This window comes from Gavia stellata, chromosome 10, assembly GCF_030936135.1.
Source record: "Gavia stellata isolate bGavSte3 chromosome 10, bGavSte3.hap2, whole genome shotgun sequence".
NCBI lineage: Eukaryota > Metazoa > Chordata > Aves > Gaviiformes > Gaviidae > Gavia > Gavia stellata.
In genome coordinates this window covers 12,458,275-12,484,119 of record NC_082603.1, presented here as the reverse complement: position 1 = coordinate 12,484,119, position 25,845 = coordinate 12,458,275, and the positions used below count along the sequence as shown (strand labels likewise).

At 39.6% G+C, this 25,845-nt stretch overlaps 1 protein-coding gene across 1 annotated transcript; it reads right to left on the bottom strand.

Moving 5' to 3' along the window:
- Positions 1-1,121: 1,121 nt before the first annotated feature.
- Positions 1,122-25,066, bottom strand: SLC25A24 (solute carrier family 25 member 24). Its single transcript, XM_059821654.1, has 10 exons — positions 24,880-25,066; positions 13,142-13,268; positions 12,551-12,638; positions 11,949-12,060; positions 9,142-9,300; positions 8,657-8,809; positions 7,375-7,482; positions 5,548-5,715; positions 4,256-4,406; positions 1,122-3,584 (listed from the first exon to the last, which is right to left on the bottom strand). The coding sequence occupies exons 1-10, from the start codon at positions 25,063-25,065 to the stop codon at positions 3,406-3,408; spliced, it is 1,431 nt and encodes a 476-aa protein (XP_059677637.1). The 5' UTR covers position 25,066; the 3' UTR covers positions 1,122-3,405.
- Positions 25,067-25,845: the final 779 nt, after the last annotated feature.

Below are 25,845 nucleotides of genomic sequence, written 5' to 3'. Positions count from 1 at the left end.
CACACAAACCAGTGCGGTGTTACTTTAACACAAGCGGCATGCAGTTGCAAGAAGTTAGAAATAATGGTACTACATGCATCGCAGATCTGAGCTCTTTCAAAAGGCAGCATGTATGATGTTTGGCTGTGTAATAACTCCTATACGTCAAAAAAGCATCTTATCAGGACCAGTCTTTGACAAAAGGACTGCAGAATTCAGTTTCCCAACAGGCTAACATGAAAGCAATATTTTAAATATCTGTGCTACACTTCGTGGCAGCTCAGATTTTCTTTTCGGAGGGGATGGGCGGACCATCTAACTCCCGTTTATCTTTGAGAGCACACCTTACCACTTGATCACTGTGAGAGAGAGATCATTCACATCCCAGCCTTTCCAATCACAGAGGATTTCCAGTTAAAGCATCCTTGCCTTGAGTAGAATCGAATGTCAGATTGTTCATTTAGTCAGGAATCACACATCTACCTCTTCTGTTATTTAAAAGGAAACTTCTAAATCTTACCTTACGAGAACGGTATGTGCAGGTCAGGGACAAGAAAGGCCTCCCTAATTTGTTTACAATTATCTTTAACATTTGAAGGATTGGCTTGAAAAACTCATAAGGAGTTGTCAAAGCTGGCTACTGAGCATGCTTTTAGTAGGACAGCCATGCTACACATACAGAGTAAATTAAGTCTATTACCTTGAAAAGATTTTATACTGATCCTTTGACTAACAAGTAAGATTAACATCAAAGCAAGATAACATTAAGAACACAAGCAAATATGTTTGTACTGATTATTAAGAGTTCTGTCATGCAGCACACAAAGAAGCAAATCATGGTGTAATACTGTTCAATGAACAAGCAAAAATATTAAACATTATGTGATCTTCCATTAAGCAATGAGACAGTTTTACATAGGGTGACAATCAACTAATCTCAAACTAGGTTTTCAAATATCAATGTAATAGCAAAGCATAGGCTAGTCTCAAACTTGTTTTTAGGTAAACTACCTTCATTTTTGACATTGAGTATTATGCATATAATACAATAAAGAAGTCTCATCTTTCTATCAGGCCATGAAAAAACATCAGCACACTCCAGACAGATAAGGGAACAAAACATTTATTAGAAACTGGTAGTTTTATAGAGCTAAAAAGGTAAACATACATTTAAGAGACAAAGAATACACAATTGAACACAGTCATCATAAAGGCACATAATGAAAAATTAAATTTGAACGACCCCATCTCTTGAACATTTGAAAACATCATTACCGTAATTTTCAATACTCATAATGGCACTTGCACACTATAAACAAAATGGAGCAAGTCTAGAAGATAGACACTGCTAAAGTCATCTCCGCATCACACACACAATACATTTGCTCAGTGGTCACAGTCAAACAAGATGATTGGGAATTGATCTCACAAATCCCACAAAGATGCAGGAATGTTGGCAAAAACAAAGAAACATTCAGATCAGAAAGGCATTGTACATATGGATGATTTGGATAGAATGACTTTTTGTTTTTTGAAAAAAGTGCAAAGTCAAAGGTTTCCCCAAAGGGAAGGCCAAAAGACACAGCTAAAGCTGCCATTTTCTGAAATCTGATAAAACATTTTATAATATGAATTTTATGAAGTTGTTATATATCTGTTTATGGAGAACAAACACCAGCCATGGAAGCACTGAACACAGATTTACATCTGATCGCTGTTTGAAAAATATGGCCCAAGTAGTCTTCTGTACATGGAACTAGGCAGGTTCAGGCAGTTATTCATGTTTGCTTGCATATTTGTTTGTTTACAAAAAAAAATATAAAAAAAGAGACCCTTAACAACCTTACAGGAACAAAGTTCTTCCTTCAGTAATCCAATTTCAGGAAGTGGTCTAAAAGCAGTTACTTTTAGAAGGTCAAGATATCTATAAAGTTAATCCCAAATTTACAGAGATTAAGACACCACACATAGCAGAAAGCAGAAAAAGCGTAACATTTATGAGTTCGGCAATAAATGTTACTCTATTTCAGTGTTCAGGTTTGAAGGCAACTGAAATGCGGCATCACCATACCCCTACCCCAAAAAAAGGAAGTCACTTTGGAAGTACTTATACATGGACATACCTACTTTCTACATCGAGGAAGTGCTGCTTTGTTTTCTGAGGAGGAGCTGTTTCTCAAACACTAACAAGTTGTGTATGCGTGCTTTGCTTACTTCATTAACATCAATCTGATGGGCTCCTGGGATCAGCAGCCCCATTTGGTCACTTGGACAAAATGCTTCAGTATTTTACTATATGAATTTCATATACACACAGCCAGCATGCACAGAAGACTGTGAGGGAAAGAGGATTTATCTCACATGACTAACCTGTAAAACCTTTACATAATAATGCAGTCCTCTATTGGCTAAAAGCACATAGTGGACTGTAGCACTCTGAGTACGGGAAAGAATGCAGAGTCCAAAATGAGAAGCATTTCTCTCCCCAAGGCAGCTATGATGAGCTCTGCTATTGGCTGTATTACAATCACTATCAGCTTAATACTGGATCCTCTACCCCGTTTTTAAATAGTAACTTGCACTTGTGTGGAATGGATCTAGTAAAACCAAGCTTCTTCTGTTCCTGTATATTATGATCCTATAAAATGTGCAGCTGTAATGCAAAGCTTGTCATGGTTAATGGCTAACACCATTAACATTTACAAGTGCCATGAAAAGCAGGTCCAGTGAAGCAAGTTATGAAAATCATTGATTGTATTACAAAAATACCATGTAAATCCATTTGGGGTATTCTGATACCATGGAACAGCAGTTTCTCAGGCTCTTATTCTTTAAATAAAAAAAAAGGTTAAGCCTGAAGAAAAAGATGATGGGCTACATTTTAATGTGTTACTCCATCCTTGTCTGTATCTAAGATCCTATTTCTTACAAATTTAATGTTTTCAAAAATAACAACACTAAGTGCTTACTTCTAGGCATGCAAAATGTTGCCTGTGAATTGCTTGAGTATAGGCAGCATGACAAAACAAAAAGTCACTTTTCTATATTCAGTATCAAGGCAGTATAAAGTTCTCCCACCTTTGGTTTGATCCAAGTCAAATACAAATTTATAGAAGACAAACAAAAAAGCGCCAATAAGTAAAATATGCGTGATTTCCTGAAAATATAAACATGCTGTTGATTTAAAGATAGTTTCTTGATTTTTTTTTGAAAACTCAGTGACATTTTAAAGTGCAATATAGGTATCTGTTTAGAAATGGTGAACTAGAATTTAAGAAAGTTTCTTCCCACTTGAGGGCAAAAGTAGAAGTTGCAGCATCTCTCCACAAAGATCTGTCTCTAATTGTGAGAGCAGATTACTTGAGAAATCATTTTTGTTCTGGTGTTTGCAACAACATTAGAAGCATCTCACCTTTTTCCTTCATTTCAAGCTATTCCCAAATTCTGCTTCATTTTTTCATATACAACATAGCTGATGCTAACAGCCGGAAGCACTTTCATGAAATTAGGGGCTATGCCCCTATAAAGTCCTCGGACTCCCTCTGTAGCAATAATTCTTTGAAAGAGATTGACCATGTTTAGCTGTGGAGCTCCTTCCACTGAGGCTAGGACAAAAAAAAAATGTGTTATACAACAGTTCTAGTAATATTAAAATTCTTAAGCAAGTATTAAACACATATCTCTTGAGCTTACTATCACCCCTAGGGCCATTGATTAAAACTTGAGTCCTCACAGAGAGGAGAACTCTTTAATCCCAGACATTTCAGAGATAGCCATGTGTCTAAATCCCACTGAAAAGCATTATCCACCTACATTCCTTTGGAAATCTAGACTCCTATCCTTAAGTCTATGCACAAACCTATCAAGCAAAAAATCCCAGCTATGAAAGTCTTTGTGAAATGTGCTCCAGAGCAAACGTTGCTGTCTACCTTCATAGGATGATGCAAGTCCTTTTCATTTTACCTCTAAAATTTAGGAAATACTCTAAATTTCAGAAAAGTGCTCCCAGACTATGACAGGAGCTCTATGCCTGGTAGTCTTGTATGGAATGTGGCACAGAGCACTAGTGTATGAGATGTTACATTTGAATCAAGTATGATGGAGAACAATGTTGGGGGTACTAGGGAGAAGGGACCAACTTTAAGAAGGATTTTCCAGGTAAGTCCTTGATTTTCCAAGATGGGGTTTTTTATTCCCTTGTCTCTGCTACCGCTATCCCAAATGATACAATTTTGATGTGACCACACAGAAACATTTTCAGTACAACAGGACTCACCTTGAGCCTGCATGCGTGTTCTGATAAGAGCAAGAGGGTAACTGGCTAACTGCCCACATGTGCTGGAAACAGTACCACATCCCAACAATACAAAAACACCTGGGTTAGCGGAACTTGATGCATAGTGTTCTAGCCATGTACTCTTTAAGAGCTGCCAAGATATAAAATGTAAAGACAAGAGATCTGCATTCAAGAAAGTAAACAAATAACACCTTTATTCATAACAAGTTTTATGGGCTCAATCCTGAAAAGCACCAATCTCACTACGCCAGTCCTACATGCTTACTTTCAAAGCGCACATGTAAACACCTTAGCACACAAGTAAGGACTTTAACCAGACTACAGTAGTTAGTGCCTAGAAGAGAAATCCTTTAAAGATCCAGCAGCAGCAACGCTGCCCACATTCTAGACTTAGTAATAATTTTGAGGGGAGGAGGAGGGGAACACAACTCAGCACCCTACAGGGTGCAAGAAAAGCTTGCACAGCTGTGCATGTCACCCCATGCAGAAGCAAGGATACAAACTGCAGAAAAGAACTTCCATACTGCTTTGAAAAAATTTGCTCGAGCAATTCTGCTGATTACTACTGCAATGTCACAAAAAGATTTGTCTAGACTAGAAAAAGTTAGTCTGTGCATCTCAGTTACTTAACACACTTTGAAGCAACACCTAGCATCTAAGGTAGATAAACCATTTTGATTGCTGCTGATGGGTGTAAGAGGTACCAGTTCCTCTTGAAAGGAAAGAGAGCAGCATTTCAAACTCCTCACAACAACTATATGTCAACCACAAAGAATTCTGGTGACATGCACAGATACACAAGGAATTCAGGTTACTATAATCCAATTATAAATCAGAAAAACTGGCAAAAAAAATGTATTAAGTATCCTAAATGCAAGATAGGTACCACAACATGAGTATCATATCAGGTTTTTAAGGCCCATACTTGCTATAGAAGGGCTGTGTTCCAGTCGAACAGGGTTATTTAAGTATGCAAGCATGTTGTATTGCCAAGGTCTATATAATGCCTTATGAGTAGATTTCTTGTTTGGTACTGTTTCGTGTAAGGGCCCATCAGCGCAGGCACTCCTCCAGGAGGGGCAAACAAAGAAAAATGTTGGAAGTCTAGTAAGATTAGTGGTAACTCTCATTTATCTATTTTAAATTGAAGGCAACAGTAATACTACAAGCATATTACAAATCCAACTAACGATACAGGTTTTCTAAAGAATATTCACCCTTTTTGTAAATTAACTAATGAAAGCTACATGCATTCAGTGATCTGAACTCACCTCATAAACAGCAAGGTCAATGCCAGCATAAGGAATTATACCCAGAATATTAGGAATATAGCCTTTGTAGAAGGCCTTTACACCTTCTCTTTTTAAGATCTTCTTAGCACAGTCAAACATGCCAGAATATTGCCCTGTTTTACCCACAGCCAATCTGGTCTTTAAAACCTAAAGGGAAAAAAATAGTAGCCTTAAGTACATACCTATTTATTAATGTATTTTATAAACTCAGGAAAACACAGTATCTCTCTGCTTATTCAATTGACTGGAACTGCTTTGCATTTTGGTACTTCAGACCTCCTTTGTGATGACTACTGTTAAGGCTTGGTTAGCAGTAGGCTTCTTCAGGTTTTATCGTTAGTGCAGAGTAGCACACATACTACCATACGCTACCTTACAAATTATTAGCCTTTTAAAATTGCATTTTAGCTTTCTTTTCTTGATAAAAAACAGGCAGATTTTTGATCAACTTGAAGGCAACAGTGTGGGCAATATTTAATAGAAGCATTAGCTAAAGAACAAGTGAGAGCGTTAACATACTAGCAGATCACACTTCCAATCTGGGAACAAAGCATATTAAGAAAATAATCTTTCAAAAATGACCCTTTGAGAGGTGGTTAAGGGATATAAAGATTGCGTCTCACTACTGAAATGCAGCATCTGATTAATAATACAAATAAGTCTATACAGCATCTTAGGACAAAGAAATTAACAACAGACTCCAAAAGAAACCACAGAGGGAATTTCCTGAGGAAGCATTTGACCTACTTTAAAGCCTCGTTAAGACTGCAGCTTCCTCAGGAGTTTCCTGGCACTTTGCTTTTCTCTTTTACTTAGAAACACACGAAAAAACACTTCTAGGACAGTATTACATCTTTGTTAGGAAGATCAGAGCATCTTCTTGTAGAGTTCACCTGTCTCCCTTAAACAGTATAATACAGATGTTCTATGCAAAATTTCAGTTGTTCTATAATTTAACCCATCTCGGTACTCAGGCTAGCTGTGATTCAGCAGCCCTAACAGCAAGGATGCTATTTTAAAAGAGATCATTATCACTGTCAGCAATAAAAACAGCTAAGTTCTATTCCTACTGACACCTCTTCCTATGGAAAAGGTATTTAGGTTACATTTTCCATTCCTTCCAAATCCTGATATTAGTATTGGTTTAATCCCAGACCCAACATATATTCCAGTTATTGGCACAACAAGATAAACTTTCTGGGAAACCGGCAGTAAAGGAGGTACCTCCTACTTCTATTTAAATAAGAGCGGGATGTGAAATAGCTACCCTAGAGCAGTTAATATATTAACACTAGTTAAACTGCAACATTATGTAGTACCACATACAAATACACCCTACAGAGGAAAAAGCAGTTAATCCACCTAGCCTCAACTGTAGCTGTTACATTCTCCCTCCACACTGATCTCCTAATTAGACCCAGCTCCCAATCACAACACAACAGAACTTCATCAGTTCTGCTACAGACAAGAACATTCCTTGCTTACATGCCTGGTGGGAAAAAGATTTATGCCCAATTCAGAAAATAGCTTGAGTTTGTACTTAATTTTAAATTAGTTTTATTTCAACATTGCTTTACATTATACAGCCAAATATATAGAAAAAGTAACAAGTATCAATTAGAACATAGTATAGTCTAAAATGCCTATTACCAAAATCCTGAAATAAAGTCCAAAGTAAAAATAAATTAGGCTATAGGAATATAAAGGAATTCCTACAATACTTGCAAGAGCAAAATGGGTTTTACTTTGGAAATGAACCAGACATCTGGCAGCGTCTCCAACAGAAGCAAATTCTCTGTTACTTACCTCCATGGGATAAATAGAAGTTTGTGCTGTCGCTCCAGCCAAAGAACCAGATACAAATCTTTCAACTGTGCCTAACTTCCCATCATCCTTAGTGAGTATCTTCTTATACTGTACAGTTAAAACACATAAAATAAACATCGCATGCTTTTTAGGAGAGGCAAGAGTTAATACAAGAGGCAAGGAGTACAGTATAAAATGTCTTTTCAAGCTGTACTTATTTTTCATGTATTTACAGTTTCATTTACCAACCCAACAAATTTAGCACTATACTCAATGCAACTCTGCGAACAAAGATTCTCAAGAATACAATAAATATTCCAGCCTGCAAAAATCCTTTACATTAAACATCTCAGCCACCCACAGTACTGTCAGGTATTCTGCAAACAGCCAACACAAGGATACCCACACTATGGCCCCTAGATAGCAAAGAGGAACTCTACTCCCTTGCAGATCGAGTTCTCCAATCAAAGAATGAAAGATCACCAAGCACATTCACAAAGACACTTAGAGAGCTGTCCATACTGTTTCATTCAAGACACAGACAACGTCATGCAAGAATGCACCATCAGCTCCCAACAGGCTGAGCAAGAGTAAGGAATAATGTGCTCAGAGTTACTCTATGGCATCAAAATCTGCTGTTCAGTCTTACGATATCCCAAAGTTTACTTGACTTTTTGTTGCTTTTATTTCATCGTTGTACAGAGATGTGCAGTATGTTCATTTAGTCTTACTTGAGGCACTAGCAAGCCCCACAGAGGAAAAATAAAGATCATTTAACTACACCAGAACTGGAGTTCATTTCCCAAAGGAGGATTAGGCTTTAACATGATGCTTAAAGCTGATTCAGAGGTAAATATAACTCTGAAATCCAGGATGAGGGCATCTTACATGGCACAATGATACTTGACTGAAAAAGAACCCTGTATAAATTCAGCTAGCATAAAGTGCCAAGTTTTTGGGTTGTTCTCACTTCAAAGCAACAAACCAGATATAAATGCAGTACTCCATATAAAGCTATGCAGGCTGGAGGACAGTTTAAAATGTATGACAGATTTAGTTTACTTACAGTGCTTATAATACAATAGCAAAATCTGCCCAATACCAAGTATTCTATTAACAGAATAAATAGACTATTTTAAATCTGAAAGTCACTCTAAATTACTGTGACAAAACCCCCAACCATGATAAGAACTCCTATATAATACAATAATGCAAACAATGAACAGTGAGAGTGATAGAGTATTTATTAACCATTATTTTCATTCCTGATTTATCATCCTACCTGTTCATAAGCCCAGAACTTAATAGCTGTTTCAGGAGCTATTTTCACAACATTTACACCATTTCCCCTCCAGAGGGATCGGACACCACCTTCCTTCAACATTTGCTTAAAACCACCGGCTATATTCATTTTGTTTGATTTTGAACCATGAACCTAAAATAAACCAAAGCCACAGTAAAGATTAGACTGTAAACCTCATCACCTAAGTATTAAATTGCTTAAATATGTCAACTAGCAAAAACACATCCACTATTGAAAAAAAAGTATCATTTTAGTGGCACAAGTACTGTAATGTTTTGTTTACATTTTTGCCAATATCACTGTGGAAAAGACAACTTTTAGGAACACAAGATGTGGAAATTGTCAAAACACAACTAGACCTCCAGAATTTAGATATTGCATTTGGCCATCAGTTTTCCGTAACAGCTCTCTAAACACTGAAGTGATACACTGGAAACTAAAAAGTTCTTGAACATTGCACCTACCTGCATCATCACTTTAAGGCGATCTAATGGTGCTGTACCTGTTCGAGAAACAGCACCAGCCACTCCTCCCGCCAACAGCTGTTTCCACCACTGTCCAGTCTTTTTCTCTTCCTCTGTGAACTCATCTGGGACAGTCAAACTATCTCCTATATCCAACACCTGTTAGAATCAAAAGCAAAGATGTACAAATAACAGTCTCATTCCATCATCTCAATTTTATCAACAGTTCTAACTCCAAATTAACCTACCACCTCAGAATATGCAAATAAAATGCTAGTTAAAAATAAAAAAATCTAATTTACATTCTATAATTAGCTTGCTATGGATTGCTACTGCTATTCAATGAATAGCAACTTTTAATTACTTTTACATAGATATCGAGTAATAACCCCACAGACCCACCATTTCAAAGACTGCACCATCATCATTAAAAATTATGACAAATTTCCCCCTTGAGCATGGCCCAAACAAAGACATTCTGTCATGATCAGTAGACCTTTACAGTGAGCACTAAAGCTCAAATGCGTATATGTTGCAGCTAACCTTTCACCAGACAGCCTTCTGGGATTAGTTTGGTAATCTCTTAAGGATGCTAACAAGAGATTTCTCTCTCACGGTAATTTATTCACACATATTCCCCCCACCCCCTCCCAGCATTGTAAAGTAGCATTTTTATAGCTGATATATTGGAATATTCTATTTCCGGTAACTGCTGTGTATTATCTTACAAAATGGCAAGTTTGACTAATGCTTTATAAGTTTTCTTATCATTGGTTACACTGAAAGACACATTAATTACTTTTATCAGCTATAAAAGTTTGAAATTTCATTAAGAAGTGCATGTTTGTATTACCATTCTATCTGATCATAGAAGAACATTACCGTAGGCTTTAGCGATAAAGCTGTCCAAGACATAAGACTATAGAATCTCACATATCACTTAAACATAGTTTCTGCTCTTCATGTAATTTGTAACCATGATATACAAGAAAAAATACACTGTAGATAATGCAAAGACAATATTATGCATAAATTAAACCTATAAAAGAAGCAAGAATGTTTTAATAACTGCTAAGTACTGACCAGAAAGCGTGTTAACTGATAAACTCTTTTTTTTAACTACTGTTGATTTTAATTGTAGACACAACGTCCCTAATTTATGCTGCGTTCCCTATCTATTGAGTAGACAGAATACTGTCTTGGTCATTTGGAACACAAGAATTGCAGGATGCAGATTATAGATATAGCCACTGGACAAACAGGATAAGCACCAACTATTCTGGACATTGAACACAGAACAGATCAACTGAAAAATCCTTTCATCTGTCTGACATTCGTGGTTTCCAAGTAAGGTGTCATCACTTGCTCAACTACATAGAGTCATCAAAAGATCAATCAGAACTCTCAAAATATAAATTCTATGTTCTTAGAGATATTATGCCTATCTACCAGGGTTTAAACCTTGTGTCTGCCAAGCCCTAAACACAACTAGGAAAAAAAGCTAAATTTGAGGGGGTTTATAACAGAAAGGCCACAGCTACCAACTCATAATAATTCTATGCCAATGCAGCTATCTGCTTGGAAGAGTCTAACAGCAATTAAAACTTTACAATAAAAACAGAACTGGAATAGCTGTCAATGCCAGCCAGGCATGTGAGGTCTCACATCTGCTCTTATCTGAAAGACCAGCTGTGTTGCTATATAGCTGGATTTTCCTTGCTGTGATAACTGGGTCATCAGCTGACTGCAACACTGGAAGATCACAAGAGACTTCTAAACTTGTTTCTTGGGGGTAACTAACGGCATTCCACAGTAATAAAAAAAATCCTATGGTTAATAATAGTAATACAAAGCATTTTATTGAAGCAAAGGAGGGGGTTTTTTTCCACTAAACAAGCTGAGACCAAGACTATCTGATCTCATAGCAGTGCTTCAAGAGTATTCTTCAGCGAACAGGGAGCTAACTCCCTTTTGGCAAGCATTTCTGAATTGAGGTTGTACAGTGTGAAGCACTCAAAGCTTTCAGATCTCAAACTGTTTTTTATTAAGGAAATGATGACTAATCCCTGAAGATATAAATGGTCTCACTATATTCAAAGAAATCTGTCTTTACCTAACTTTATGGATTACTCCAATAATCTACAGGAAGAATATTTAGCAAACAGGATTACTATTGGTTTACTTACCTTATTATTTGTTCTTAAAAGTCAGTCACTGAGGTGGCAAGAGCTCCACTCAATAGTAACTTAAAAAAAATTATCTGCACAGTGGATAGCCTATTGCTGTATATTCTGTTATTCTTAAATGAAATTCTATAGCACAAAAGAGTGTGAGAACATGTGCACAGAAAATAATCACTAATGACACCAGTATTTTTATGATAATATTACTATATAAACGCAAATACAGAACTAATTTCAACATAACAGTTAAAATGTTTCTATAATTTGTTTCAACACATCAAAAGCACTGAACATAAGAATGTACTGTAATGCGAGAAGAGAAAGAGTTAATATTCCACAAAAAGATAACCACAATATCTCCAAAGGAAGAAAAGGATTCCTTCCTAAGAATTACTGATAATTACTGGTAAAGTTTAGATGAAGTTCTTTGTTCAGAAGAAACTCACATCACACTATCCCGCTTGTAAATGGGTGAGTACGAAGTGAAAAGGAAACCCAAACAATCTTAAATACAGGTATGCTTGAAATATAACAACTGCGAAGCTGCTGTAATCAATATTGCAAATTAACCCATCAGAGATTAACTTAAGAGTTGCACTAAGTTAAAAGAAAAGTTGAACTTACAGTGGAATGTTTCCAATATCGAATTATTTCCTCAATGTCTGTAGCTGGGTTAAACATAAAATGATCTCTCCACTCATTCCAGTCTACTGTCATTGTCCCATCAGCATCAATACTGAAAAGAAATTCAACAAAACTAGATAAGGAAACAGTAGCAGAGATGGGGTTTTATTCTGTTTTGTTGCCCACCCCACCCCCCTTTTTTTTTTTTTAATGTCCATCACACCAGTGACAAATTACTATAAATTCCATATGGTGACTTCAAGGCTGGATCTGTCATAGCCTTTCAATACTATGCTTTTCTTAATCCAAGTGCATTTGGCATACTCCATTTAAAAACATCATATAACGGTTCATTCTATGAACACCATTTACAGGTAAATGAGATAACATTCTCCTCCCAGAACCAGATGCCCAAATAGTGACTAGACTTACTATCACCCAAGGACAAATGGAATATGTGAGAATTCCTATAAAGGAACCAGTGAAGGTACCAACACCTTTCAAAGTTATAATCCCATTTATCCTGTTCTCTGAATTATAAAAATACCATAATTAACAATGCAAAGAAGCTTAAAATACTTTAAGAGATAATAATTCCTGACCTTTGCAGGATCTTTTCTGCCTGTTTTTCTGAAATGCTTATACCCAATATCTTGAGGGACTGGACAACTTCTGATGCTTCAATTTTTCCTTGAAACATTAAAAGAAAGATGATACATACTTAAAACAGGGAGCTTAATACACTTACCACCTTGGAGCCCACCAAGTTCCACTGTAACACCTACATAATAGCAAAGAATTTAAAAATCAATTTAAACATAGATAATGTATTTTGATTGTCTACTACAAGGACTGAGCAAAAGTAAGTACATTAAAATCATGCAACGAAATGAGATTGAAACATTCAGTGACTTAAAAACTATTTTATCTTTAATAGATACTTAGAAACTTCCTTATAGTTTCTCCACCTGGGGAACAAAGAGCGCCAGATCAATGGACTTGGAAGATAAAAAAAAGGCTATAGTAATTTATTATTTCAATCTATAGTAAACTATAATTATGATCCTATTAAGGAAAAGAAGCAGGGGTTCCATATTCACAACTTTTTGTCTCCAGTTTAGACAAAGAATATAAATTTTAATGCTCAGTTTCTTCAAACAACGTTTGAACAAATAAAATAAATCAATGTATACCATCATTGTTTTTGTCCAAGCTCTTAAATGCCAATTTCATCTTTTTCTCATGATCTTTAAGATACTGCATAAATTCTTCAAAATCTAGCTGTCCATCCTGGTTAGTATCTCCAGCTTTAAAAATTTTCTGTTGAGAGAAAAATCAACATTTGACTTTTCCAAATTACAGCAGGTCACAAAGCAACAGCAGCATGGCAGCCCTGGCTTTAAGAAACACATCATACTGGCCACTTTGGGAGTCAAATCAGGAAAACACCTAAGCATACATTTCAGAGCTATATTTTGTTTTCAGAATTTAACACACTCTCAGTATTTTCATAAAGAGAGAAAACACTCAGCAGCAAAGACAGATTTAAGAAAGCATTATTTATTATTTACATAACTTTTAATAGTAAAAGATTTTAAGGTTTCTAACCAGCACTGGCAAGTTACACCTACAGGTATCAAATAATTTGTGGAGTAGTTGGTGGGGGACAGGACAAAATCATGAAAGAGAACAGCTTTAAGCCTGTGACTTTCCTGGTTATACATTAAATTTGTCAGTATGTCAGTAAAATTAAACAAATACAGTCTTAACTATCCTCTTTAACCCAGTGGTCTGTGAATTATGAATTATAAAGAAAAAAATACAAATAGCAATTAACTATTTAACTGCTGACCAAAACATACACAACAGTCTTGGCTGACTAGCACTTCTACCCCTCAGGGTTTGAGAAGGTTGGGCTTTCTGCTTCAAACTGAAGCCCTGACAAAAATTTAAAACAAACAACAACAGAATTGTAACAAATAGAAGCACAGTTATCTTCTATTTTTGCATGTGTCTCCTAGTAACTGTCCTACAGATAAGAAACATCTACACGTAACATTAACTACGAGTTGAATGCATGGTATACAATTGCCAGCACTGCAGGAAACAAGTCTGAAATACAGCCTAGGCATACACTTCCCCATCGACAAAAGGCCAGAATACTTTACCAACTTTGTGTGTGAAAACATACTTTTTAAAAAAGGGAAATTACAGCAGCCCCCCCCCCCCCCCCGCCAAGCATCAGCCTGTAACTGCTGAGGAATGTCTTCAAAGGCAAAGCCCCGAGAAGAGCGAAGCCCAGGCTAACAAGCTCTGCAGGATTTATTAGCTCAGGCTTTATGCCACAGCAAGGGCTGCTCCACACACGGAGGGCTGCAGAGAGAGCAGCAGGGCTGAAGAGAGGCAAGGCCCACAGCACACCGCCATAGGTGCCTTCCACCCGCTCTCGCACTTCCACACTGCTGTTGTCTCCCCTGGCAGGAAGCGGGCAGGGAAATCTACCCCAAAACACTGCTCTAGCACACAAGATTTAAGCGGAAATCACGCCTCATCTTTTTCTTTGGGCATCAGTCCCTGTGGTTTCCCTCAATGTGTGAAATCCTGCGGGGGCAGCACTCTGTACAAGACGGACAGGAGACCAACCTGACAGCAAGATCTCTTCGTTAATTTGCAGTAAGTTTCAGAGCACTTCAGGGTACACATAAAGCATATGCCAAAAATGCTTCCAAATATCTTCTATTCTGCAGACTGCCTTGCACAACTGTAGTTTCTGAATAAAATAACTCTCAACAAGATTTGCACAGCTGTTCTAATCTGCAAAATATGTTTTTAATCATTTTGTTTACTCCACTATAATTAGTAGAAGTCCTTAAAAGACCAACAAGTTCTAGCCTACAGAAACTAAGCATAAAGGAAGTTGAAAACTCTGGTGTATGTCGCAGGTGTCTGAAAAAAAATTGAAGACATCTCAATACATTTATGTGGCCTCCTTTATCTTTCCTATCCCTCTAGTAAAACAAATGTACTTTAATGTTTATTCTCAAAAAACCAAAATCAGTAAGATTATCATAGAGTTCTCAATGGAAGGGAGGAAGACAATGTGGTACTGCACAGTGAAATAAGAAGCAAATTATTTACCTCCCATAATACAGCATGTTAGGCACAATAAAATCAACGGAAGTTACTGCATACTCAAATAAAGGTGTTTGGTATCAGCTAAAAAAATAGTGTTCTTAGTATACTCATAAGTCCAGCTTGACTGTCATTTCTATAACCTGTCAACAAAAGTATACTCAGCAATTCAGTTTCATGCCCTTGCCAATACAGTTAGGGCTGTTCAGAATTTCCCATTACGAAAAAAATAGTTTACGTTTATTGAATTTTATGGATGCATTCCTGACCGTAACGTTCTCACAAGAAATTAAGAAAGGCCAATAGATTAACCATTCAAAAAAAACCAAACAAACATTAAAAAAAAAGCCAAAACCCACCATTAAAAATTACTCTAGCCAGAAAAGAGCCCCCCACTCAAAGACACTGCAATCTCAACCTGTCTCGCACTCCATGCACAGCACCTCATACCGCAGAATCTGAGTGCCCTGCTAGACTCCCACAAGCTACTGAGAAGAGGTAATTTACATGGCAGTCATACACACACTTTGAGTGAATTCTAATCAATGCGAACTGTTACTATTTCCTACTCCTTTCTGAACTACACAAAGAAAAACATAGAACAAGGAAAGCGTTGTTCTGGCTCACAGATATGACAAAACCTAAACTAAATTCCAATTACAAAACCTCCACTGCTGAGGATGACGTGAGCCAAAGAAAACAGAAATTCCTAGGAGGTTTAGAGAGCTGGCAATTAGCATGTGTGAAGGGGAGCACCTTTCATTTCATCTGCCAAATGAACAGATTTTATATTGCAACAACTAGAGAAGGGTAAGCACAAACATACTCTCCATTCCCTGCTTTTGTTTTTACAGTTATTTTCCAGACTTCAAGCCAGTCTCTGCCAGTCTCTGTGCAGCAGAACAGAAGCGTCAGGGAACAAAACCAAATGCTTTTCCTCAGCAGGCACATGCATTTTTCTCACATTACAAATCTAAAAATTCATACAGACAAAAGCCCCTTGTTGTCTATGAAATGTACTAATTATGTGGGTGTTAAAGTTTCAGACTAAACCCAGTAATTTGCAAGTTTGTGGAACAAACAGGAACACTGAAAGGAGCTTTCCTTCCGCTTGGAGGGCAGAAACTCCCTCATGGGGGGTTGTATACTCCATGGGCACAGCCAGCAGGAAGACACTTACTTGATTCTGTGACACACTAACTCCCAGGTACAAACTGCCCATTCACAGCATCAAATAATAATTCAGGTTGGAAGAGACGTCCAGAGGCCATGGAACACAACCCCGGCTCAAAGCACATCTAATTACATCAGGTTGCGCAGGACCACATCCAATTGAGTCTTGGACACCTCCAGGGATGGAAATCCCACAGCCTCCCCAGGCAACCTGTTCCAACGTCCAACCACCCTCACTTCAGTTCAATAAGGAACCCAACTCTGCTGTTCTGCATTTAATAGACTACCAGATTTTGCATAGTTACAACCACTTCACAGAATCACAGAATCACTAAGGTTGGAAAAGACCTGTAAGATCTTCAAGTCCAACCTAAAAAAAAAAACCAAACAAAAAAACACCAAAAAAAGAAACACACCCACACAAAAAAAGACAAAAAACAAACCACAACACACCAAAAACCAACCCACCCAACACTACACAGCACCATGCCCATCAAGCCACATCCCACAATGCCACATCCACACGCTCCTTGAATACCTCCAGGGAGGGTGACTCTACCACCAACCTGGGCAGCCTATTCCAATGCTTCACCACTCTCTCAGTAAAGAAATTTTTCCTAATATCTAGCCTGAACCTCCCCTGGCGCAACTTGAGGCCATTTCCTCTAGTCCTATCACTTGTCAATTGGGAGAAGAGACCAACACCCACCTCTCTGCAACCTCCTTTCAGGTAGTTGTAGAGAGCGATAAGGTCTCCCCTCAGCCTCCTCTTCTCCAGGCTAAACAACCCCAGCTCCCTCAGCCACTCCTCATAAGACTTGTGCTCCAGACCCCTCACCACCTTCGTCGCCCTTCTCTGGACACGCTCCAGCACCTCAATGTCCTTCTTGTCGTGAGGGGCCCAAAACGGAACACAGGATTCGAGGTGCGGCCTCACCAGAGCCGAGTACAGGGGCACGATCACCTCCCTGCTCCTGCTGGCCACACCATTTCTGATACAGATACACTTGTCACTGTGCCACTTCCTGGTTCACCAACTTCTCTGATGGAGGAGAACTGGATGCATTTTTAAACAGGCATGCTTACAACAATAGAGCAGGAACCAAATTAGATGCCAGTCCTCGCTTGGAAGTCCTGGGAAACAATGTTCAGTGTGCCTGCCACGTAAAACCTGCCATTTCTTGTTACAGACTTAGTGTGGGATCACCTCACCTTTATGCAGGCCCAGCACCAAGAGGAAAATGTTTATTTTTGAAGGCGTGCCATTTCTACTCTCATTGTCTAAAAACTTTAACCCCGAGCAATAAAGGTAATTCACTAGATAAAACAAAATGGTGACCACATAAAGAATTGCTAATTACTGATAGATACAGGAAGATGGTTTAGATGATCTTTCCTTCTAATGCTATGGGCCTTCATACATACTGACTACAATGCTCCTGTGCTGACCTATTTGGTCATGGCACTGCTGCCTTTTTCTTTTTTCCCCTCTTTTTTTTTTATTCTGCTACTTCTGTTCTTTTTCTGCTGTAAATTTTGTTAATAACAGCTGCTTTTGAAGTCTTGCACAGTGAGGCAACACCAATGTGAAAGGCCACAAGTAGACTGAAGCACCGAAGAATTTTATTATTTTTTTTTTATTCTGAGTTATATAAAGGATGTTGCAGTGTTGAATTCCTACTCCTCCAGAAGACCTCTGTATTTGGTGTGGAAATGTAAGCCAGTAGGTCTGTTAAAAAAAAAAATCAGAAAGTTACAGACAGGCTTTATATACACCTAAAAATCCTGACACTCTGTAAGTGTCCTGATGAATTACTAGATTGCTCTGGGCCAAAGTTATGAACTTCAACACACTCATAGCTACAATGTAAAGACAGAGAGAACAAGACACTAGAAATCTTAATGCTTTTATGTAACTTTTCTTTTAAATTCACAGTTTAATTTTTATATTACTTAGCATCATTATTTGTGTATTGCACATAAGCCTTCACATTCTGGTTACAAAACTGAATCATACATGAAAGGTGGGGCTGCTCGGTACAAATGATTAGCAATCATCTATTCGTTAGCTTGTTATTTCAGCTAACTATTATAATGTAAAGAACATTTAAAAGGAAGTGATCCATCAAGAAGTTACTAAGTGTTTCTGGCTTCCTATTATGCTATCGACAAGACGCAAGTTAAAAAAAGCACTTAAACATACATAATTGGTGCAATTAGCAATTCATTGTTCTGCAACCTATGACTAGAGTTCCAAAGGGCACAGTTACAAATACTGTATAGAAAAAACACCAGCACCACAAGGAAGAACAGCATCGTGTCTTTGGACATCCACAAATTTCACATTTTCTTTTAAAACCAGAGGTGTTACATATAAAACCAATCATGATATTCCCTTCTTCTCTTCTCCACTTTTTCTGTTCTCTCCCCCTTCACCTCCAAAATAATTAGTGCCAGTCTTTCACATAGCTCTGCATTCCACAATTTTAAGTTTCTTAAAACTGACAGATTGCACTGTGATCTTATTGGAAGCCAAATTCAGTCACAGCTCAAGTATTCGCAACTCTTCTCTCTTTACTGGATACATATCCTACAACACTAAAAACTAACGCTGTCCTTATCCTATCTGCCAAGACTACACAAATTTATGACACACAATGATAACCCAAAAATCAGTAGTAAAGATTATTAAAGTCAGTCTTGTCAAACAGCATCAGTTGGGAGATAAACCCAGCACAAAGGGAAAGGGCCTGAGGATGTGTCCACACAGTATTATACCCCAAGCAATGAGTCCACATAGCACATTAATGAACTAAGCTGCCACTTAACCTCCAGAAATCCAACATAACACTGCATTTTGAGCAAAATGGTAATTTGCACTGCCTCCATAGACCTCCCAATTTGTTCAAATGCTGCATTCATATTTATTTGCTTCCCTCCCAAAGGATATACCTACCTACCAACATATAACCAGTACCCAAGCAGGCTCTTTAAACCTGCTACAGACAGACCTTAACAGAGTCCCCCACTCCAGTACAGCAGACTTGCACCCTTGGCAGTAGCAGAGATGTTGCTATTGGTTGCAGAGCTTTCCCTTCTTGTTCTTTGTCCTGAGCACTACTCTTCCATGCAGGAGGAAAGCACTAGCAGCAGTCTTCACAGAATCATAGAATGGTTTGGGTTGGAAGGGACCTTAAAGATAGTTCCAACCCCCCTGCCATGGGCAAGGACACCTTCCACTAGACCAGGTTGCTCAAAGCCCCATCCACCGTGGCCTTGAACACTTCCAGGGTCTTCTCACTGGTCCATTTAAGGTAACAGAAGCTCTATAAAATGAGCCTAAAAAGGAAGAGATGCAAGTCATGAGTATGCTCTCCAATATACCTTGCAGAAGCTGCTCCGTCAGGACCTGGATAAACTCTCCAAACTCGTAGTTACAAATTAGATTCCAAGAATCTGAGACAGCATAAATGGGAGATGCAAACTATCCCTTGTACCTTAATTCATCATTCCTTGCAAATTACACTGGTATTTTTGACTTCGAACATACTCGGTGGACTGACTTTTTCCATTAAATAAGACTACTCTGCTACAGAGGTATCCCCACCTTAACAGTCATCTTGAAAGATTTACCCGTTTACCTTGTTTGTTTACCTGAGACACACTGCTGTCTCGAGACAGGGATTTAATAAAGCATTTCAACATACAGTTCAGAGATCTTCCAGAGGTGGGGGTTCCCATATTTGGTGCCTGGCATTCTTGTACTTTGCAGCAACAAGAGGAAGAATTAATCATTCACTGTACCCTGTCGCTGTTCAGGAAAAAACCTATCAAGTTAGTATTAAAAAAATTCACTTTATCTCCTTGGATGTTTAAAATGTTATGAAAACAAACTTACATTCATTTCGCTCTTTCATATAGAGACTTGGAGACCACAGCACATACCAGTTAAAAGCTTCTGAAGTTGTACACATTGAAATGAAATAATGACTTACATGTTTGCTTACAACTGAAGTCAGATACATTATTGAATATGTTTGTGGTATTTCACAATTAACTCCCCATAAATCAGACATGATCGTAACACCTCTTATGACCTGAAAAGCAAAGTTTAAAGGAACTAAGTGGTTCCAGTTTTCTACAATCACATGACACAACATCTGTTTTGGTAAAAAGTTGAAGATGCCTGCCTACTCTAAATCTATAGTACCAGTTTTTGGCAAACTATTAAGGTGAGAAAGCTTCATTTCACATAAAAAAAATGGCACACAGACATGAAAGTGCTGAAGCTTATAAGACTGCTTATATAATCTGCATATCACGTGTGGTAATTTTTAAGAGTAGATATCATGTGATCAAAAATGCCCATGTTTCTTCTAAGAAGTTGCCGAAGTAACTAGTGCTTTTTGTATGTTTCTAGTCAAGCTACAACATAATGAAGAGGCTTCAGGAAACTTTGTCTACTAGCCTTCTAATTTGCCATGTAAGGGAAGTTACCAAAATTAGGAAAAGCACAAAAATCTTAATAAAACAGTGGAGAAATAGTCAAGGACCTATTTATCTCGGTCACTAAACAAGTACGTGCTTTCTGGACTAAGAACAGCTATGATAAGTTTAAGCTCTGAAGCACTATCTAGCTGTAGTTTTTAGAGGCTAGAGAAAAGCACAGAAGGGAACAATACACACCTGGCCCTGTTCTCACTTGTCCTCTTGCACTGAGACACAGCGCTGTAACACAGCACGGGGGCCTGCCTCACCTGACGGAGTTCGGAGTTTTCTTTGGTTTAAACGCAGCAACACACTTCAAGTGTTCTGAGTATTTTTAGACTTCGTTGGACTAAAATTTTCATAAACACGGTCGATTACTCTAAACAGACCATATTCTGATTGCTGAGAATTTAGTCTCGTTGGGCCCCGTTTCCACCACACAGAAGTGTCTCATCACACGGATACTTCATCTAAAGGAGCCTTAACAAAGCCAAATACTTATGTCAAAACCTGACAGAGAGTCAGTCCAAACAAGATCATTATACTGTTTCCAGAATGTAGTTATTCATTTCAGTAACATCCTTCTACTCCTAGCTCCAGGACTCCATGTATAAATAGTACCTGAATTTGAATGCTTGGCTGTTCCTATCCCAAACTGAAGCTTGAAATACAGGGTTTGCCTCCTGCAGGTTTACTGTTAAGGATTGACTGCAACAGAAGGAAAGGGTGAACAAAAATAGTACTTCATATAACCACTCGCACCATTTATGGTAGTCCCACCTAAAAGACTCATGGCATTCTGAAGACACAGGATGAGATCATTTGAGATCTGATCCCAGCATCTATTTTGTGCCTCTACTGGACAACTCCGCTAATCAAAGTGACCATACAATAGCTGTTCATGTTGCTTGTAGAGTGCCATTTGATACTGTCACCACACTGAATTCCTTCTTCGTAGGTGCTGACGTATTATGTCAGGAACCTTTTGTAAAGCTTTGAGAAGTTACCCATTCCTGACGGGTAATATACTACAAAATAAAACAGGAGTCATCCTGGCAGCCTCTAAGCAGCACACATTTTGGATTTTCCAGTCGTTTACTTTTGTCTGTCAGATACTGACAGGAGACAGGTCAAGTAGAACACAAAGTCAGGAGCTTCTGTCACGTTGTGCTATGATGTCTTGCTACGGGGAAAAAATAATTCTTCCTTAGAGGGACATGCAACCTACCTCCAAAGCTTACCACATGGTTTCACATGAATTCTCGTATCTACAATGTTACTTCACCTAAGAGACTGTCTCATCACACATCAAACATTAATAAAACTGCCAAGACAACTGATGAAAGGTAAAATAAAAAGAGCATACCAGTAGTCTGTTACTCAAATGGATAGCAGCTTTGTATCTTTTAAAGACATGCATATTCCTTCTAGAGAGGAATTACATCCGAAGAGAAAAAAGTAATACTAGTAGCACAAACACTAATTTATACCCTGAAGATGACAACTCAGGATGAACCACCTGATTTTGCAGTGAAACACAGTACCACTCACATAGTCCCTCACCAGGAGGTAACCAGAAAGAAGCTGTGCCCCCAGAAGTACGGTCACCAACACTCCTGTGTACATGGATTTCATCCCATGCAACGAAAGCCAGTCCTGCAAGAGTATTTTTGGAAACCTAACCCAGACCTGCATCTAGAACATAACAATAGTGCAAGGCCTGAGACCCCAACCCAGCCATGAGGCACTGAAGCCTACTCTGCTTCAGGTTACCCCAAGGTCTGCCCATCCCACAGTGCCACCATGTTGGCAGGGCTGAGCAGTTCAGTAGCTAACACTTTGCCACATTGTGTAATATTTCCACGTCTCATTTCCTTACTCATTAGTTATTATAAGACTACTTCTGCCTCTCCCATTGAGGATCTGACTTCATTAATAAAATACCTTTTTACCAAGTAGTAAAAAGACACTTTACTGAATTCAACGTCACTTTAGAGCTTGCAGTGAAGTAAGTGGGAGAACGCAGCTTCGAGCTGCAAGAAAGCACAGGAAGCATATTAGCTACGTAAAGACAGGAAAAAAGCTGGAGGCAATTCTTACTGAGGCGCTCTTATAACAAGTCTAGTTATTAATAGTTATAGATATCTAGTCTGGTTTCTCATTCAAACCGTGCCCACCATTAAGTTTAAAATAGTGAACATATATAAGTTTCAGTGCACTCCAACAATTCTTCCACCCCTCTCAAACGTGCAACATGACTCATGGCTTATTTTGTTTACTCTGTGTTTCTTAAGCAACTAAAGGCAGCCAGTTCCTGCTCTCCATTACATCCAGGTAAGTTTAGCTTATCTCTGTTGATTTAATGGGTTTCACTTCCAGTTCATCCTGCAGCAACAGAGAAGAATTTGACAGATACTCTGATGTGCACTATTAATGAAAGGCATCACACCAATCTTGAGAAAGAACTTGGAACTTCAATTCTAAGTTGCTCAAAACTTAAGAAACATGCCACTTGCGTCTCAGGGCTTTCAGTGAATTATGTGGGAAGACCACCCTCATCAAACACCAGAAAATTAACTGGTCACCTGTTCCCCCGTTGTTCAATGTAAGTAAAAACCCCAAATTGTTACAGTCAAACTGGTACAACAGGTTTTCAACAATGTGGATATAATGTGTGACTGAAGTTAGCAACTAGCACACTCTTAATACTGACAACTCTCATGGATAAGCAGACAGTCCAACCTGTCCCTCCTTTATACACTGAAAACTGAGAACACAAAAACATACTTATTGTAAAGATGATTTTGACCAGAAGCAATACTGAAGTGAAAGCGTGCTTTCATTTATACTCTCACGCAAGCATCATTCAAGAGGCCTGCTAGGCATTTTTCCCTTAAGTATATAAGACAGAGAATTAAATATACTAAAAAGAGGTAAAATAGAGACCAAATAATGAGACTATGGGAAAGAATTGGCAGTGTCCCACAATTAGCATAAGGTCACTGAAATGCAATTACTGACCCAAAGTATCTCTTCACACTGCAGTCAAAATTTAAGTTCACTTTCCTGAACCTCTTTCAGAAAGTCTGCAACAGCTAGTACAGACATGGCAGTGGAATGCCATCTAACCATTCTTTATACTGAAAGAAAGAACAGGACTGTTACAATAATAGCTCCAGCACAGATCTCAGCTGTACCTGTTCAGCTTAACTGATGACTCGATGACTCGAATTTTACTGACTGGTGAGGTCACAACACTGACAACAGGGGACAACGGAATGTAGTAGTCCAACCTGATCACTGCAGAATCCACGGTACAAAGACAGCGTGCTCTCTGTTTCGTGGTTTGATGGCTGCTGTTACAAGTGTGCAATTTAAATAGAACGGCCTTGGTATCAGACATAGCTGATGCCAAGAAGAATCATTTCCCTGTCTGCGTGTTCATGGAGATCTAGCTTCAATAACTAATTCTGATATTGCAACCTACTGTTATACAGATTTACTTACCTGCTGCGCAAAGCAAACCTTAATTTATTCTGACCTAGATTATGCAAAGGTAGAGTGAGAGACAAAAGCTGTAAATTACCATCCTTTATCATGCAGCAGGAGGAATGTGCTATCAAATATCACGCACCAATGAGTCAAAGCAAGTCAAAAGTCGACACACGATGAATAAACTCGACCGTGCCCACTGGGCAATAGAACCGCCGACAGCCGTACTGCTAATAGCACTCGCGCTCAAGATTCCCTCATTTGTAACCCCGAGGTGTGCCTGTACAATACAGCCCCTGGAGCAGGCACGGCGTCCTCGGGAAGGAAAAAGGAAGGCCCGAGGCCGACTTCACCCAGAAGCGGCCCAAAACCCCCGGATGCGGCGCCCGGGTCTGGAGCAGCCCCCGACGCGCCGACTGGGCTCTGGGGCCACCAGCGCGAGCCCCAGCCGGAGAGCGCCCCTTCCCTCAGGGGCCGCGCGGCGGAGGGGGGGGGGGGGGGGCGGCCAGGCCGCGCCTCGCCCTCCCCACGGCCGCGGGGTGCCGGAGAGAGGCCGCTCGCCAGCGGCTGCTCCTCCGGGAGGCAGCGCCGGGGTGAAGCAGCTGAAGACCGGGGAGGGGCCGCCGCGCCCCCGGCCCGCTCTTACCTCCTCCGCCTCTTTTCCCAGGGGGATGCCCATGGCCCGGAGACCCGTCTGGAGCTCGGCGATATCCACCCTCCCATCTTCGTTGAGGTCCAGCTTCCTGAAGAGGTTGGCGTACCGGGAGTCGCCATCCCTGCTCCCCTCGCAGACGGCCACCGGCAACGCGAGGCCTCGCAGGAGCTGGAACATAGCGGGGCCGCGCGGTACGGACAGCGGGCCGCTCGCCCCTCGGCTGCTGCGGGCTGGGCGCGGACGGGAGGCACCGCCCGTGCGGCTGCCGACGCCCGCAGCTGCTGGAGGGAGGAGCCGGCCGCGGCCCGCCTCAGCGGCGAGGGGGAGGAGCGCCCTGAGGGCGCTCCCCGCCCTCCCTCCTCCCCCTCGCCGCTGAGGCGGGAAGCGGGAAACGAGCCGCTGAGGGAAGAGGGCGGGCGACAGCTGCAGCCCCTCAGGCCGGCCTCAGCTCTCCCTCCCGCACTTACACGGTTGTATCCGGCTAAACGGTTCTGGTACAAGCAGAGAACTACCAACAACGCAGCAAAAGACCTAATTTGGATGCTACGGCTCGTTCTACTCACCAACGGTGGAGGTCTGGGTTGAAGCTGTATAAAGAACCCCTAGTGTAAGGGCAGCCTGAAAGAGCTTGGCTTGCTTGGCCTAACAGAACAAAGACTAGAAGAGGAAACTAACGGGGTTTTTGCTTTGTAATTCCCTCATAAATAAATCAATGGAGTAAATGCAAAAGGACACAGCTGGTGTAAGAAAAAATGGGTAGAAACTGTCAGCAAGCAGGCTCTCTGAGAGAGAGCTGCAGTGAAAACGAGCCACTGAACAGTCTTGCTTTCCTGGTGCATATTCAGTCAATATACAACCATGGAAAGTGCATTTCAGCCTTATAGCAGGAACTTAGTAGCCTAGCTCAAAGAGTAATTAATAAAGCTACTGTGCTACACTGTCTGACCATAGACTAAT